The sequence below is a fragment of the Lissotriton helveticus genome, chromosome 12 (assembly GCF_964261635.1).
Source record: "Lissotriton helveticus chromosome 12, aLisHel1.1, whole genome shotgun sequence".
NCBI lineage: Eukaryota > Metazoa > Chordata > Amphibia > Caudata > Salamandridae > Lissotriton > Lissotriton helveticus.
The window spans coordinates 580,605,955-580,619,749 of NC_136073.1; the positions used below are offsets into that span (position 1 = coordinate 580,605,955).

General features: G+C 44.6%; 1 protein-coding gene across 7 annotated transcripts in view; it reads right to left on the minus strand.

The window, feature by feature from the left end:
• The window catches only part of KATNB1 (katanin regulatory subunit B1), a 637,584-nt gene that overhangs the window by 183,693 nt on the left and 440,096 nt on the right, over positions 1-13,795 (minus strand). For 3 of the 7 annotated variants that reach the window (XM_078671466.1, XM_078671467.1, XM_078671465.1), the window contains one exon: positions 468-533. The exons of the other annotated variants lie outside the window; for them this stretch is intronic. In XM_078671466.1, coding sequence (XP_078527592.1) covers positions 468-533 — 66 coding nt within the window. The remainder of the gene's footprint in view (positions 1-467; positions 534-13,795) is intronic. 7 annotated transcript variants of the gene reach the window in all.

Sequence of the window (13,795 nt, forward strand, 5' to 3'; positions counted from 1 at the left end):
TTTCCAACTGCCGAAAAAGACCAACAACATTGACGAGGAGAGCCTTTGGATACAAAAGAACAACTCCAACCCTCAGACCAAGATAGGTTTAAAAGCAGGATTTATAAAACATTTGCCCTGGTGCCTTTCCACATAAATTATGCAACTCATTGGTCGTTGCGATGAAGATTGCACCGAGCACAGCAGAGATATGCTTGTACTCCTAAACGCTGAAGGCAGGCTACTCACTAACATCTAGCAAATCAGAAAATGTGCTACGAGAATCAGTAAACATTGATCAGTCAGGTTTTGAAGAGCCACCAAACCTTTCGCAACACTAGGAGAATCGCTCAATGTGTTAAAAAGGTTATCAAAACTAACACTTATCATCAAACTTTATTTGGCTAAAAAGCCATAACAGTGTACATGAATAGATAAAATAATTCAATTAAATACAAAAACAAGGATTGATGCATCTGAAAAGTTACCTTCTGCCAGGGCTTCAGACCCCAATGCCCGGTTATTGATGGAGGAAGTGGTGGTGGGAAATCTGACTGCAATAAGGAGATTGGGAGAGGAGATTAAACTGTGTAACCTTGGTGCAATCTGCAAGTTTTGAAGGGAGTTCAGCCACAAGGGGAGACCTCCTGAAGCAACACACTATTTCCATTCCTCCCCTCTCCCAAGAGAAAGAAAACGGACTGTGCCATGATAAGAGAAGGGGATGGGGCATTCAGCAGAGTAGGGGGAACTAAAAGGGATGAGGTGAAAGGCACGGGAAAGAAACAAACCAGTAACACAGGACAATTAACCTCAAAAGAACTGTCAGGTTTGGAACTCCGACTAGTGACCCATGTCTCAAACTATTTACAAAAGTTGAAGGCTCTGCTCTCAGAATTTTGTACAGCAATGTGGGGGAAACTAAATGAAATTAGTAACAAGTTAAGGGAGCTAAAGGCCCCCGTTCCATGTCCATGTAATTTTCGGGGTCGTCAAACAAATTATGTATTCTAAGGAGCCTACCAGGCCAAGGGAAGGCCTGGTATAATTCAAGAGGCTAGGTGTTCTGATCTTGACATCAACAATACAAATTGTGTTACTGCAAAGAGGCCCAATTCCGACCCAGAGGATACTGGAGTAAAATCTTGCGAAGGTAGGCCTATAGTAAAGGCAAGAATGGTTACCCTCAGCTTCCCCCAGAGTGCACTATTAAATAGTCCAGAAAGCTGTTTCGGTTTTACCGCCTACGGTGAATGCAGATTTATCTGCTATAAAAACAAGACAAGCCACTGGTTAAAATCAAAATCTGAATGGTATAACGACCTCTCATCGGATGTACTTATGGTCAGAAGAACCCCCTGGATTAGCAGTAACAAAAAGGAATCAGGGGCTACTGTGTAATGGTGAATTTTAAATCACCTTATATTGTAAAATCTCTGACAGAAAACAAACAGAACCCAGTACTGCGCACAATCCAGGTTCTGCCCCTGGGTTACTTTTATAGGCCATTTGGACCCACCCATATGAGAACTGTTTCAACGGCCCCTCAGAATCCTAGTAAGAGTCTAGTTTCTAAATGTGGAAACACCAAAGTTCTTCTTAAGAGATTTGGACTGACTTTTTTTATCGTAATAGGCCTGTATCACCAGGCCGTATGACCACTCCTGAGTGTGCAGAAGGGGATTTAATGCAAGCATAAAACGAGGTGCCCCCCCCCCCCTCCCCCGGGAAATCCTGCTGCTTAGTTGGCAGGAAAGTGACTCCAACCAATCTCTTAGGCTCCTCTTGAGGAGCTTTGCAGTTGTCAGTAAGAAATTGTTAAATGCAGACTGAAGGTCATCCATAAATAATACTAATATTATTTGATTGCAAGAAACTTGGGCCGATGAGTTTAATTTGAATGGTTGTTACTGCAAGTGTGTGCAGCACAGCTATTCCGCCTTGGTCAAGTAGAGATAAAGGGGGTTTAGCTATTTTGATTTCAGTTAAAATAACTAAACTCAATGTTAAAATATTAGATTTCAACTCATATTATTAATTGATGTTCCTGGAGATGAAAAGTTAATTTGACGTCTTATTGATGAATTACTAGAATACAATTTTTGATGGTAATGCTACTTGCGCAATAGATGAACCTGAAGCTAGGGTGTCCAAATTCCTGGATGGTCACACAAAGGAGGTTCTATTTATTTGAGTGGAACATTTTAACCGCAGAACATGCAGTAAAAGTAATATTTCGCTCTGTGGTTTAAGAATTCAGGAAGGGTTTGATACGGTACATTTCAAACATGTCTCATGTGCAGAGACAGCCTCTAGAAACTTGGTTTTTGCAAAGATTTCAGGACAACAGAATCACCACTTTTATGCTAATGTCCTCAGATCTCACTGTTTTATTAGGGGATCATGAAGTAGTAGCTTCCTGTTTAAGTGACCATAATCCACTTGTTACCACATTTGACCTATACCTACATGACATTACAGGGTACAAGGAGTATTTGACTGTAAAAGCTACATGTTATAAAGAGATTAGAGTTAAATGGGACAATGTGGATAAGGAGGAATTTCTATTCAGGCAAATTAAGGACAATAGTCTAAAAATAGCAACATTAGCTGCCCCTGATGAAGCCCCAGAGAATGTTTTAGGGGCCTTTAATTCCCTTTGCACCTCCATTCATAAGACGTTAACTATCAATAAGCCTACTAAAAACCAACCCCCACAGGGATTGTTTCATCATGCTTGTTCAATAGTTCACAAACGTCTCAAATTAGCCTTAGCAAAGCAACTACATTCAAAGGAAGATATAATCTGTGCTAGAAGGTCATTTAACAAAATTCTGGAGACTAGGAAATCTGAGCTCAGAAGGAAGGCATGAAAGGGTCTGAAAAATGAAGGCAAATCTAAGGATAGTGCAGCCTTTTGGAAGGTTGTTAACCACCCCTTTTTCTCAGGATACCAAAAGCTCCAGATGGATTCTCTTATTCCAGTTCAGGCAGGGGTGGTTCACTTTCCAAATATCTTTCAATCTCTGCCATCCTCAGATTCCCTCTATCCCCAGGGATACAAAATCTTATGATTATGGAAATAGGCAGTGGTAGTGACAATTTGTAAAAAAAAAAAAAAGAATAAACATAGCCCCGTTTCCTACCAGCTTATCTCCTGCCTAATAAGTTCCCTTAAAATATTAGGTAGAATTTTAACTATGAAAATTGAGGAATGATTAGATGGCGAACAGATTCTCTCTAGAGCACAGTACAGCTTTCCTCCAGGGTTAGGCACTGTAGAAAAATGCCTTAACCTGCAGTTAAAAGTGAGGATATATGTCAAGGCCAGGAAAGGTTCCATTCATTTGGCTTTTTAGGGACCTTTTCTGTGCCTTCGACAGGGTTAACGAAGCCAAACTATGGGTTATTTTGGAGGAGATGGGGACTGAGCAAGCCTTGATTGACCTTTTACTTAGGATACACTGGGACACTGTGGCTAAGATTGGAGAATGGGAAACTCTCGTCTTCGATCTCCAGGGGTACCCCAAGGCTGTGTGATGGCTCCATTGCTCTTCCTCACATATATAAATCGCCTAGAGGAACACCTACTACAAGAAGGGAAAGATTTGTCACAAAACTAACACCTAAGTGCGGCTGATCTGATTATAAATTTGTAATCAGGATAAGTTGGCCTTTCCTTAAAGCTCTTTTAAAGCACAGTGATACATAAGTAGACGTGATAGTGACTCCTGGAGAAACAATAACTCTAGATGAGATTGCCACCCTCCCCTTTAATTTTTGTTCAATGTACAGAACTATTCATAGGAAAAGAAGACACAGTGGGGATACTGAAGTGGTTTAGTTGTGGGACAAGATGCACAAGAATTCCTTGTTCAGGGATGATGTCTCATGTATTCTGTTAGGCAGGAATTGGTAAAAAGAGCACAGGAGTAGCACGCTAAGAAATAGATCTCAATAAACGCATGAAAGGATAGGTTGCAAGTTGAAATACCCTTCCAAATACAACAAACCTTTTTCTTTCCCTGTCTAGTGAGCACTGGGAAAGGTAACGTAGTGCATTCAACAGTTGTACATAAGAAGCTCTTCTCCTGACGATATCAAGACACACAACAGAAGCCTGAACAAAACCCAAAAGTGGTTAACCTTTAACCATCTCCAACTGAATGCCCTCAAAACGGAATTTCTCCTTATCTCACCGCCCAAGCAAGCCCCCATCGAGGAGAAATATATGAAAAATCTCTCCGCTCTCAAATGCACACCACACATCATAGACTCTATGAGATCCCTGGGAATAGTGCTGAATAAGAACTTGAACATGCAAGATCACTTCAGCGCATCTACCAAAGGAGCGTACTTTCAACTGAGCATCCTAAGGAAACTAAAACCCTTCCTTCCCCCTGATGACTACAAATCTGCTGTGCAAGCATTAGTCATCTCACGTCTGGAATATGGCAGGGCAGCCCTCTGTGGTGTACCGAGGTACAGACTGCCCCTCACAGAGCGTCACAAAATGCTGCTGCTTGGATCATCACAGGCTCCAAGAAAACCAATCACATTTCCCCGGATTTGAAATCTCTAAATTGGCTACCATTCGAGGCAAGGATACCACTAAAACTTGAGTGCATGACCGACAAAGCTCTTCATTTCAACACTCCTCTGTACCTTGCAAATAAGATAGTTCTTTCGGGCAGTACCAGCTCCTCCAGGAGCTCCAGTACCTTGTTGCTTAAACCAAGGAAATTTAAAAATATGAAAACTTACAACTGAGCCTTCTCAAGTATTGCCCAAAGTATGGGGAACTCCCTACCTATGGAAATTAGACTGATTCCATCAACAGAGTCCTTCAAAGGGTAGTGAAAGCGTTACAGAGTACTTCTCTGACCTAAAAGCTTAGCCTTGGCCTTACTTGATTTGCACCTCTGACTACCTATGTTATTTTGCAATGTTATGGCTATGATACCCCCCATTATTTTGTTTTTACGTACCTGTTGCTACTGCTGTACACTGCTGTTGCTTTGCCACAATTGTCTCCCCGCTTTTGTGTCGCACCTCTTGTATCTGATACCAGATAAGATCATGTTTGCGCTATACAAAACATTTTGTGAATGAATAAATAAAATAAAATGGATGATGATATTCTAACTGCCATCACCGTATCTTGGGATGGTACTTCCTTGCCTCAAGGATTTCCTTCTAAATATACTTATCAATTAACTGCTGACAAAGTTTCCTTTGTGACCTTTCCAGGAGTGGGTGATCGTCAGATTCCCAACCTTGGTGGAGAAGTGTGGCTCAATGGTTAGAGTGGCAGACCCTGATGCAGAGGTCTAGCCCGGGACCAGGGTTCAATTCCCAGCCTCGGCGGGTCTTGGGCTCAAAATTCCACGGACCTGAGAATTCTCGCCTCGGTGCCTATTCCAATCATGGAGTCCCACTCTGCAACTCTGGGCAATAGCTTCCTTAATCTCCACAACGGCCCCCACAACGCTAAGGATGCCTGGCCTCCACCTTGGTGGTGCCCAGGAGTGGACACCTCACAAGGAAAGCCAGGATGGGTTCCACAGCGGTATTCGTACAAGCGCCTTGAGACCCTTGCGGGCGAGTAGTGCGCTATACCAATATCAATTTACAATTTTTTTTTACAACCTTGACCACAGACTCTTTTTAATAGTGACCGCTCATGAGGGTATGCAGGGTAGGCTGTCACTATTTCTCTCTTACAGCAATGTTTTTTTATTTTTTATTTATTATAGATCATAGACATATCAAGCGATTATTATACACAATTAGGGGACCGCATAAATATCAGGCATTTAAACTAGTAAACAGAATTTCTAGTACACAGTGCAATATGTACAACACTTAGGGGGGCATGAGGTGTACGTCTTCTTCTTGCACTGCCGGCGGGGTGCATATGTCTCCCCTGTAAGAGTTTCACGATCCCCAGACCCTGTTCCATTTTCTGGGACATCCTCTGGCTATATAGACCGACTTTTCGCATAACATGCACCAGTCTGTATCATCCCTCCATATCCCAATCCTAGGCACTTGACGGGCCCCCCAGTTCTGCGCAACATTTCTTTTTGCAATCATTACGGCTAGTGTTGCCCATTGCTTAGTGCTTGAGTTGAGGTCAGATGGCTCCCAGATGTTCAAAAGGCATCTTCGTGCTTCATGGCGCAATTCCATCCCTAGGACCTCGCTAAGTGTGCGGTGTATCGCTTCCCAATAAGTCTGTACATGTTCATACTCCCATAAAATATGGAAAAAGGTACGCCCTTCCTCCCACATTCACGTCTGCACGCCCCACTCTCTGCCTTACCCATAAGCACCATTCTGGGGCCATCCACGTATACTCTGTGGAGAATCTTAACCTGTACCAACCGCAGTCGTGCCTGGATCGCCACCTCCCTCAGGGAGAAGACTGCAACCTGCCAGTCTTCCTCGTCTAGCTCCAGCCCATCTCTCTCTTTTTCCTTTGAGCGACTGAAGTGGATCTTCCATGTTATTAATTAGCTTTTTATCTATCAGTGAGATATTCTTTTCTGGCTGATTGCCATCAAGTCTACTATCTTCCAATGGGGAGGCAGGTGGGAGGCCAGATTTCGAAGTAAGGTGTGTGTGAAGGGCATGGCGGACCTGTAGATATCTATAACGTTCTGTGTCTGCCAGGCTATATTGTGTCTGGAGTGAGGTGAAGGGGACAATTGCATCCCTGACCCAGAGATCTTAAATCTGGGATATCCCAATCAGATCCCATTTATCGAAACCCTTGGTTTTCCACAAGCACCCCAGCTTTTGGGAGTTCCAAAGAGGGGTTGCCAGGGTAAGTCACCCTTCCCACCCCAGATACTTATTCACTACATGCCAAACATGCACTGCATGCGCCGTCAGCCCGGATAAGTGATGTTTACCGGGTTTGGAATAAAGTGCCCTGCCATAGTCTCCCCGGGGAGGATCCATCTATCGATGGTGTATTCTGGATCGCCCAATTTCCCATAGGTCCCCTGGTTGATGGCCACCAATTGGGCTGACCAATAATACTTTTTAATATCGGGGAGGCTGATGCCTCCATCAAACCAGTTCAGGGTGAGTTTGGTCAGTGCGATACAAGGTTTCCCATCCCACAGAAGATCCCTCTGTAGACTCTCTATTTCCTTCAAATACAATGCTGGTACTGGGTCTAACATATTCTGCAGGGCGTAAAGAAAGCAGGGCAGGGCCTTCATTTTAAAAAGGGCAGCTTTACCCAACAATGAGAGAGGCAAAGCTTTCCAATGTTTTATATCCTTTTTCAATCTTTGTATAGGTGGTAGGAGATTGCGTGTGAAACGGGTCAGAGGACTCAGAGAGACAAAGATTCCCAAGTATTGAAAGCCCTCAGTCGCTATCTGGGGTGGGCAGTTCCCTGGAAGGGCAGGAGGATCATAGTAGTAGGACATAGACTACCGATTTTGTTCGATTTATATTAAAGCCGGAATATCTGCCAAGCACTGCTAGGATATCAAATAAACATATCAAGGAAGCCATCGGGAAGTTAAATACAGCAGAATATCATCCGCATATAAGTATATTTTGTCCTCCCAATCTGGTGACCAGCGCATACCATGAACTACTGGGTCCTTGCGGATCCACGCAGCGAGAGGCTCCAGGGCCAGAGAAATAATAAGGGGGACAGCGGACATCCCTGTCTTGTGCCCCTTGCAATTGGAAAGCTGGTGACGAGCGGTTGTTCACCACTACTTGATCCATGGGTTTTGAGTACAATAATCAGACCCAACTCACGAAGCAGGGCCCAAAACCCATCTTATCCAGTACAGCGAACAGGTTCGGCCACTCCACCATGTCGAAAGCCATGGTGGTGTCCAGTGAGACTAGGACCATCGGCTCTTGAATGGTGTCCACTGCCCCATACCCCATGTACTCTGCGCAGGTTCAAGGCTGTATTACGGTGCGGCATGTAACCCAGTTGGTCGGGATGCACTAAACTATCTATCACCTTTACCAACCTGATCGCCAGGATCTTTGCGAGGATTTTGGGTCCTGCGTTGAGCAGGGACATCGGCCTATAGGAGGTACAACTGGTTCTGGGTTTCCCTTCCTTATGAATAACCACTATATTGGCTATCCTTTGGTCCAAGGGGAGAACTCCCTTGTCCCTGCTTCATTAAACATCGAATGGAGATATGGGGCTATTTTGTCTGGCCTAAGTTTGTAGAGTTAAACTGGCAGGCCTTTGGGGCCCGATGCTTTCCCAGAAGGAATTTCTCGTTTCGATTGGGCTTCCTCTTCATTAGTAAAGTCAGACTCCAGATATTGCCTATCGTTGGTTGCCAGTGTGGGTAGTGAGATATCATGGATCAGAGTGCAATTCTCTTCAAATGAGTATATACCTTCCGTACCATATATCGTTTGGTAGTATTCAGCACATTGGTCAGCGATTTCCTGGAGGATCAGTAACCAGGCCAATTACCTCTACATGAAGCTCAGGGACCAAGCGGCTAGTCCATTCCTTCCTATCTAGCCATGCTATCAATTTCCCTGCCTTGTCCCCAGTTTTGTAGATCCTGTTTTGTGTTTCCCTTCCTTGGACTTTGGCTCTGTCGCAATGGCTTTGTACTCATCCTGTTTGAGCTGCAAGAGGTGCAGCTTCTCGAAGGTAACTGATTCTTCTAAATCACTCTCTACTCTGAGTACGTCGCCCTCTACCTTTATCAATTCTTTTATGCTTCTCTTTTTTCTTGCCTGCGATCAGTGACAGGGCTTGCCCGCGGATCACGGACTTATAGGCTTCCCACAATATTTGAGAGGACTCCACCCTGCCCTCGTTTTCACGAAAGTACAGGTCTGTACTTTGGACTATTTTCTTACGGGTGTCAGGGTCTTGGAGGTACCATGGGTTAATGGGGGCAATCTTCCCCGCTCTCCTCTGGCCCATGACTACCTGCGTCCAGATTGGTGTATGATCCGAAACACCTCTACTCAGATATCGTATCTCTCGAATGTCTAGTGCAAGAGCAGCAGGAACAAGTATATAATCAACATGAGAGAGACTGTGATGGGCACTAGACAAGTAGGAATACTGAGCCCTGTCTGGGTTATATGACCTCCAACCATCTACTAGTCCCATGACGTCTAAAAAGTCAGGCAACCATCGATGAGCGGGTCTGATGTCCCACGTAGGGTGACGATCCAGAGTACAGACACCACCGCATTGAAGTCTCCCCCAACAGGAATGCCAGGGGGGACATATATTAAAACAAATGTGACGGTTTTGCCCTCCCAAAGACCGGAAATACCTATATATCTGCCCCTATTATCGGACCATGTGGAGTGCAGAACAAAGGAAAACAAGTTTCTAAGTAATATGCCCACTCCCCACGGGTCAATAGTAAATCTAGCGCGCGCCACCAGCTTATATCCTCCCCTATTCATAGCCTTACACATATTCCCAACCAAGTGTGTCTCCTGTAGGAGAACAACGTCTGGGGCTTGCCTCTTCATGTACTGAAGGACCATGCTATGCTTGATTATACCCCCTAGACCGTTGACGTTCCAGCTGAGGCTCTTAATCCCCATGTCCCACTGTGTACCCATGTAGACTCGTATAGCGATGCTGCTCCTATAGTGCATAATCGTGTAATGCTGTCGACAAAGCAAATACTTCAAACAATTTAAAAATCTGAAACTGAAACAACCCATCCCAACCACGCCTCTCCCTGCACCCCTGCACTCTCTGGGCTTCAAACTGCCCATGACACAACTAGCAGAGTGCCTGTCGCCCACACACATTTAACTAAATGAAGAAAGCGGGAAACGTGGTGTCTCCTCCCCCTCCCTCTCCCTGATAATACTATAGTAAGAGGCCTCGAGTGCCTATCAGTCCGGGACACAAGTGAAGAAGGGTTCATCTTATCTGCCAGGAGTCTCAGATGTCTCAATATGGGTCCCCCAACTCCACCAATATGTAATAAACTCACCCACCAACTTCGCTGGCCATGAAGAAATGACTTGGTGTTCAGCGACTCTCCAACCAGTCCGCTGCAGCTTCAGGGCGCTCGAAGAACCAGGCCTTTCCGTCAGCCTCCACTCGGAGCCTCACCGGGAACAACATGGTATACTTGTATCCTTTGTCTCGCAGCGTTTATTTTATCCCCAGGAAGGAGCGTCTTTGTCTTTGGACCATCTGGGTAAAGTCTGTAAAGAAAGTTATTTCTGCGTTGTCGTATCGGAGTGGGGGTCCTGCTCTGGCATGTTGGAGTATCACATCCCAGTCACAAAATTTAGGACTCTGGCCAGGATCGGACGTGGAGGGGCTCCCGGCTTCGGACAGCCTCCCGGGACCATGTGGGCTCTTTCAATGACGAAGAATTTCCCAAGCCCTTTGGGTTGTAGATGTTTCAAAATGAGGTCTTCTACAAAGAGGTCAGTGGCCTGCCCTTCTGATTTTTCAGGGACCCCAAGGACACGCACGTTATTTCGCCATAAGTGCCCTTCATAATCGTCCAGCTTAGTTTCCGCATTGGTCTGAAACTTTTGGAGTTCCTTGACATCCCTTTGGAGCTGGGAGGTATCATCCACAAGGCTCGCAGTTGTCAGCTCCACTTGCTTGACACGCTCACTGTTTTTATTCTGGTCCGCTCGGAGTAAGTTGACTTCAATCGTGAGGGCCTCCATTTTATGTTCTAGCGAGGCCTTGAGGTGTAGTGTGTTTATCTAGGTACCTATATTGATACTCCTATTTCTGACCCTTGTCCGGTTATTAATTCACTAATGTCCATACAACGGCACAGAAACCCGTTTTCAGATTAGGTCATAGCGCATGCTGTCACATTAAGCAAGCACTATCCCTCTAGCCCCCTAGAAAGCACACCGAGTTCTCAAAACAAATCAAACCTCCAGCAGACCTGGGAAATCCCCCGCAGCTATTGTTTTGATTTCGCTCGAGAACTCCTGAAAAGAATGTAAGAACGACCAGTCCTTATGACATTCTTACTGACGTCTTATGTCCATCCTTACGTCAAACTCGGCACCTTTTCAGGTATAAATATACCAACGCTGCCCTAAGCAGAGACACGGTGGTGACGAGCTTGGAGCAGCGCTACTTGCCGGAGAGCCCAGCTGATGCAGAAAAGCCCACGGACGCTGCCCCTCCCTTTTGACGCGCTGAGAGACGCTGCCTTTTCTCCTGCAGAGAAATCAAGCCTCCGGCGTTTCCAGCCGCCCTCGCGGGTAACTGGGATATCGAGTCCTGAGACAGAGATACCAACCCTCCAGCCTTCTAAATCCCAGGTACTGAACTGACTAACCCCTTACAGAGAATTCTTGAGTCAGATCCTTGGCAAAACAAACTTAACTTAAACTGCTACTTATTTACTCCCGCCCACGTACTAGGCTTAGGTCAGGTACACCGGGGTAGGCGTAGTTAGAAGCACCAGTTGAGAACGATTAGTCAATGTATATATGTATGTATATCTTTTATCCATTTTAAGTATCATATGGCTAAGAAACCATATCAATGCTTTTACAGTATTATTTTATAATTCTGTTTTTACTGTATGCACTTTACTTAACTATAAGTTTTGCAATAATAGCGATTCATTTCCCTTGTATGAGAAAAGAGACTGATCAATAAATAACATCTTTTTATTGAAACACGCCCATCTCTTATTTCTCTACAAACTGGTGAAACTAAGAATGCACGTACTGACTGAGTAAAATAGTTGTCTTTTGTTTTCACACGACTCTAGAGATATACTCTTGATTAGGGGAGAGCAAAGTTGTCATGTTCTATGGTTGTCAGAAACTAAATCCCTTCTTGTCTATCCAGGGAGGTTAAACTCCTCCTCGCTTATTCGAGAAAGTTTCTAGTGAACTCTGAGCTAGCTGGCACACATAACTAAGTCTAAAATCGTCAGTAGAAGACCTAGTTAACCACAGTCCTACGTCTATACTATTGAAGATATTATTCCAATGCGCAGAGCCTATTGGGAAAATAGGAACTACACTACATGGCGCCCAACGGTTTGGATAGGCGATAAATCTAACGCAAGACATTAGAGTAACTCAGTCGTGCTTTTTCACACAGACCCCTTTTTCCCATAAAACTCCAAAGACGTCTGGAGTGGGTGAAAGGTTAAATCCGCCAAACTTAGTAGGAGGAGACTCCTATGTATGGTTTTTGGTTTATTCAACGTTGAAGGATACAGTGTTCCAAAATATTGTGCATCTAATCTTTGTTTCCGTGGAAACCTGATCTGCAACAAAAACCCTTCTTGACAGTAAAATGTCAGAAACTGAAGAAGAAAGGGAGACAGCTAGAATAGCAGCTCAACTCCTAGCGGATGACAGAAGTCTCCTAGAGCAGGACCCGGATGCAATACTCATCCCGGTCAGCATAAGAAAAACTATAACACTTAAACTTATATAAAATGGACTAACACCAAGAGGTGGTACAGTCATATTCGTAACTGAGGCACACGAATATCGGCAGACAGAGGTATTCTATTCATGGATACATTTTCCAGCAGCAAACGCTGTAACAAAGGAGTTCCACTATTACAAGATATGTGGTAAATAAATAAATAATACCTCTCTTTTTGACTAGACATATATCATAACAGATAGCTCAATAAATAAGAGTCAAGATTCGAGGTAGTAGGAGTTTCGCAGGTTTATTACAGCATAAGGACAGGAACAGGACAACCTGCATAGGAATAGGATGACAGGGCCCAGCAGCTGCTGGGGCTGGATCTGGATGTGGGATGAGCGCGCTGACTTTTAATAACAATACATGAGCATATATACATAACGCAAACACATAGCATTACATTGCAGTAGGCGTAGCAGTGGGTGGAGCAGAAGGTGTGACGCGTAGCAGTCGCGAAAGATAAGGGCGAAAAGAGGTGTAACTGGGCGTATACATAGACATGTGATGCAAACGTAACAGAATATGTCATGAATAGGGCGGAAACCATGGAGGGGGCTACCTAAGGAGCCGGGACCTCTAACCTGATGGTGCGCGCAAACTAGCAGTGACGTGTTACTAGGAGAAGCTGGGGGCTATGAACTCTGTGCTAGGAGCAGAGACTGAAGTCTGGAGAGTCAGGGCGACATGTACCTAAACAGTATCTAGTATCTGATGTTTAGAGAACATGTTGATATAAACTAGAAGTTAGGAGGGGAAAGGCTAACTTGATTCTAAGACTGGACCATGCATTATTCTACATGTAGTGCGTGATGAAGAATATTAAATGACCATTAAATGCAGTATTTCTCTAACATGGAGACGTGAAGGCTAGACAATGACGGAAACTATTGATGCAGTTCAGTAGCTTAGGAATGCAGAGAAGGAGGACTGAACTGATAACTGGAAACATAACATATTCTTGGCAGACTCAGAGGCTGAGCCAGGCTGGGCCGGGTACTGCGAGGCAGGAAGTAAGTGAAGGGTCGAGGATACAGGTGGGGGCTGTATCGCTCCTCAGCGAGGCTTCAGGAGACAGGAGCTGAATCTGGTGTCCGGGCCCTTTTGAGGCCTAGAAACGGGGACTTTATAATAGAATAACGTGCACACTGAGAAACGTGGCAACGTAGCTTTACATAGGCCTGATATTCATAGTATTCACGAGGACTGGAAACTGGCATACTAGAGGTGGACACAACTATAATTGCGTCATTAATCGAACATGGGGAATGCATATGCATATTTAATCATGCACACATAACATATGATGGATGACACGTAGGGACACAGAACATGGCAAAATTTACTTTTCCACATTCCCTCCTTGTCACTACGTTTCCATCAGGA